This window comes from Choloepus didactylus, chromosome 11 (genome assembly GCF_015220235.1).
Source record: "Choloepus didactylus isolate mChoDid1 chromosome 11, mChoDid1.pri, whole genome shotgun sequence".
NCBI classification, from domain to species: Eukaryota; Metazoa; Chordata; class Mammalia; order Pilosa; family Megalonychidae; genus Choloepus; species Choloepus didactylus.
In genome coordinates this window covers 22,533,055-22,536,655 of record NC_051317.1, presented here as the reverse complement: position 1 = coordinate 22,536,655, position 3,601 = coordinate 22,533,055, and the positions used below count along the sequence as shown (strand labels likewise).

At 35.1% G+C, this 3,601-nt stretch overlaps 1 protein-coding gene across 1 annotated transcript; it reads right to left on the bottom strand.

The window, feature by feature from the left end:
• Positions 1-2,162: 2,162 nt before the first annotated feature.
• On the bottom strand, positions 2,163-3,107 carry LOC119506240 (olfactory receptor 2G3-like). The gene has a single exon (XM_037799230.1). It carries the CDS (start codon positions 3,105-3,107, stop codon positions 2,163-2,165), a length of 945 nt encoding a protein of 314 aa, XP_037655158.1.
• Between the last annotated feature and the right edge of the window lie 494 nt (positions 3,108-3,601).

Here is a 3,601-nt window from a genome sequence, read left to right as displayed (position 1 = left end):
TACATCTGTTTAGATGCTTTTGGTAGAATGTTCAAATAATATCTCACAATTTTAACCCAATTAGTGAAAATATTATTAGTTATATAGCAGATGTTATTTAAATCAGAGTAAGCAAACTATTTTTACCAAAAGTTTATCTTCTTTATGAAAAGCTTTATCTTCATCTTAAACCTTGCAATTCTTCAACTCTGGGGCAATAATGTCTACCATATATTAAATTAAATATTTAATGAGATATCACTGAATTAAAACACCTAAAATTATGGATATGGATGGAAAGAAACCTCAGTGTTTTAAAGCAATGCCTTACATTACTTGTATCTTCATCCTGAATCTTCTAAAAATAAATATTTTATGACTCTGATTTAATTAAATCCATTAGTTTCACTATTTTCATTATTTCTGGAACAGATTAGTGTATCATAGTTGTGAAAACCCAAATTCTCTGTTCATTAATCAGAATGATGGAAGGCATTAGGTTTCAGATCCTCTAAATTTATATCAAATCTCACTTCCTTTCAAACACAAAACTTATGTGAGACTGGTAATCCTTTACTTCTGATCAAGAAAAAGTACTTATCTTTGCTATGTTCAACATACAGCACCAACTTTAACATCATCAATAAATAAAAGAAATGCATTTTTTTGCTGACAAAAGTCCAATTTAATTGAGCATATCTCATGCATACCATAAATAAGCCTGGTGTTGACTTTTTTTTTGCTTTTGAATAATGTAAGCATGAATGACTTTACAGCATCCTGTTGTATAATTACTGTTCTTCCATATTATAAGCTATTGACAGTGTGAAAAGTTCAAACCTGTCTTTTGATAAAGCAAGTTACCAAGTGCTTGACTTTATTTCTTTCAAAGTTCATTTTATGGGCTTTATTTTAATACTGTGATGATGTACTCATTTTTGCTATAGTAATGTTTTATTCTCCCCATTTAACAATAAAATCAATCAACCTGAAAACAAATTATACACATTATTTCATGCCTATTTTGAGAAAACAAAAGCCTTAATTAATTTATTAGAAAAGTCACGTCTTTGTTGTAAATTCCACAATAAAAACAGTCTCAAAAACTAATCACACTCTTTTATAAGGGAGAACATACCAGCAAAAAAGAATGAATTAATTCTCAGTCTAATAAAATTTGTCTTTAGCTATTTATTTTATACTTCTGAGTTCAACCTACTATACTATACACACACACACACACACACACACACCCCTATAGAATTCTTGGCTGCTGCCTATGCAGATTGGCTTTTTGCCTATAAAGTGGGGTCTGTGTGTTCACAGTGCAAAAAATAAAAAATCAGAAGCCTGCTCATCTCATCTGTAGTATGTTCCTGATTTGCTGAGATGATATGGATAGTATTTGACTGAGACAAACAAAATTTCTTTATTATCCTTAAGTAATAATAATTATTAAGAATATACTAGTATGTTTAAATTGCAATCACTTTTATACATCCAATGTACTAAATGGTTTAGAATAAAATTATTTAATTATTTTCTCTCTTAAAAATGCTTGCAGTGACTTAAGACCACAAAACAGATATATTAACTAAGTTATGTAAATAATGTGTTTAATACATATCTTGTTTCCTTTACTCTTCTTTAAAGGAATTTTTAATGATAAATATTTTAAGGAAAATAATAGTGAATATGATATCATACTGGTCAATATATCTGAACTATTTTTCCACCTTGGTAAAGACAACATGTAGAAATTTCTTCTGCAATACAAAGCTTTAATGGGAGCTTTTATGAGTAAATATAAGAGGGTTGTTTGGCAGAAAACTAAAATAAAAAAAAAACTTGAGGAATTCAATGAAATTGAAGGAAAAAAACCCATTACCTAGGTAAACAGTTTGGCAACTCTTTGATGAATTTTGAACCCTTGGAAAATAAGTGGCAGAAATAAAAGAGTCAGTGGTAAAAATCACAGTTTATAACAATGCAGAGCTCTCTTTTCTATGTCTCAAGACCTCATTTAAGTAAACATATATGCATTTTGCTTAATTACACATAAGCCAGGGGAAAAGGCCTTATGAGATAAGTGAGCAGTAGTCCAATTGGTGTGTAATTTAGAACCATGGGTTTGTCTAAATAAGTTGAATATAACTACATGGCTTGTGACAATTCCTTGTGTATCACATCTGGAAAGAGCACAGTTTTCCTGAGATCAGTTTCTTCAAAGCCTCCTTCACATCCTTGTTCCTTAAAGTGTAGATGATAGGATTTAAGGTGGGAGTCACCATAGTGTAGAAAAGGGAGATAAACTTGCCTCGGTCCTGGGTATAACTGTCCCTCGGCTGGAGATACATGTAGATGATGGTGCCATAAAAAATGATCACCACAATGAGGTGGGAGGAGCAGGTGTTGCATGCTTTTTGCCTGGCGACCATTGATTTGATCCTCAACACAGCCTGTGTTATGAAGCCATAGGAGATAAGAATGAGTGCTGGGGGGATTAGGAGGAACAGGACACTAATGACAAAAAGCACCAATTCATTGATGGTGGTGTCCACACAAGCCAATTTGAGGAGGGCTGGCACTTCACAAATAAAATGATCCAGCCTGTGGTTGCCACAGAGAGGTGGCTGCAAGGTGAAGGTAGCATGGATCAAAGAATTGGCCAAACCACTCAGCCAGGAGATGGATGCTAGCTGCTGACATAGCTGCAGGTTCATGATGACTATGTAGTGTAAGGGTTTGCAGACAGCAACATAGCGATCTAAGGCCATCACAGCCAAGAGAATACACTCTGTAGAGCCCAGGGCTAAAGAGATATAGAGTTGGAGCACACACCCTCCATAAGTGATGGTCTTCTCTGGTCCTCTCAGGTTAACTAGGGTCTGAAGGGCAAGGCTAGTGGTGAAGCAAAGGTCCAGGAAGGAGAGGTTACTGAGGAAAAAGTACATGGGGGTGTGGAGAGGAGGATCCAGGTACCAGATGATGATGATGATGAGGTTTCCCACAAGGGTCAGGAGATAGAAGACAAGGACAAATACAAAGAGCACAGCCTCCAGGTGAGGGTGGTCAGAGAAGCCCAGAAGGATGAAACCTACCAGGGAACTGTCATTGGCCCTTCCCATACCTCCAGGGAGAACATCACCTGCTAAGAGAAAAATGAGAAGTTTGAACAGTTTTTTTGAGAATCAAAAAATGTAAGAACTGAAAGGACCATAGAAACCAAGTTGTCTAACCCTCGCATTTTTTCCCCTAATGTGGACCATATGTCTTCCAGTCTAATGCATCTCTTTAGAAAATTATGAATAATTTCAATTCTGGGTTTTTCTGGGAACTCATTATTAAAGCTGATCAAAGTGGCTATTTGCACATGTATCTAGAAATGTGCCATCATCTACTTCTGAAAATAAGTGCACTTCAAAATAAAAAAGAAAATACCATATTCATGATTTTTAATTGTGGACCAAAATCTGTGTACAAAGTCTAAAATATTCAGGTTTGGTCCTAGGCACAAATGAGGGTAAGAAATCTTCCTCATCTTACAACTGCTACACACACACACGCACACACATACATGTACAGACTGTATTTACGCATTACTTCAACAGGGATAAGGTAG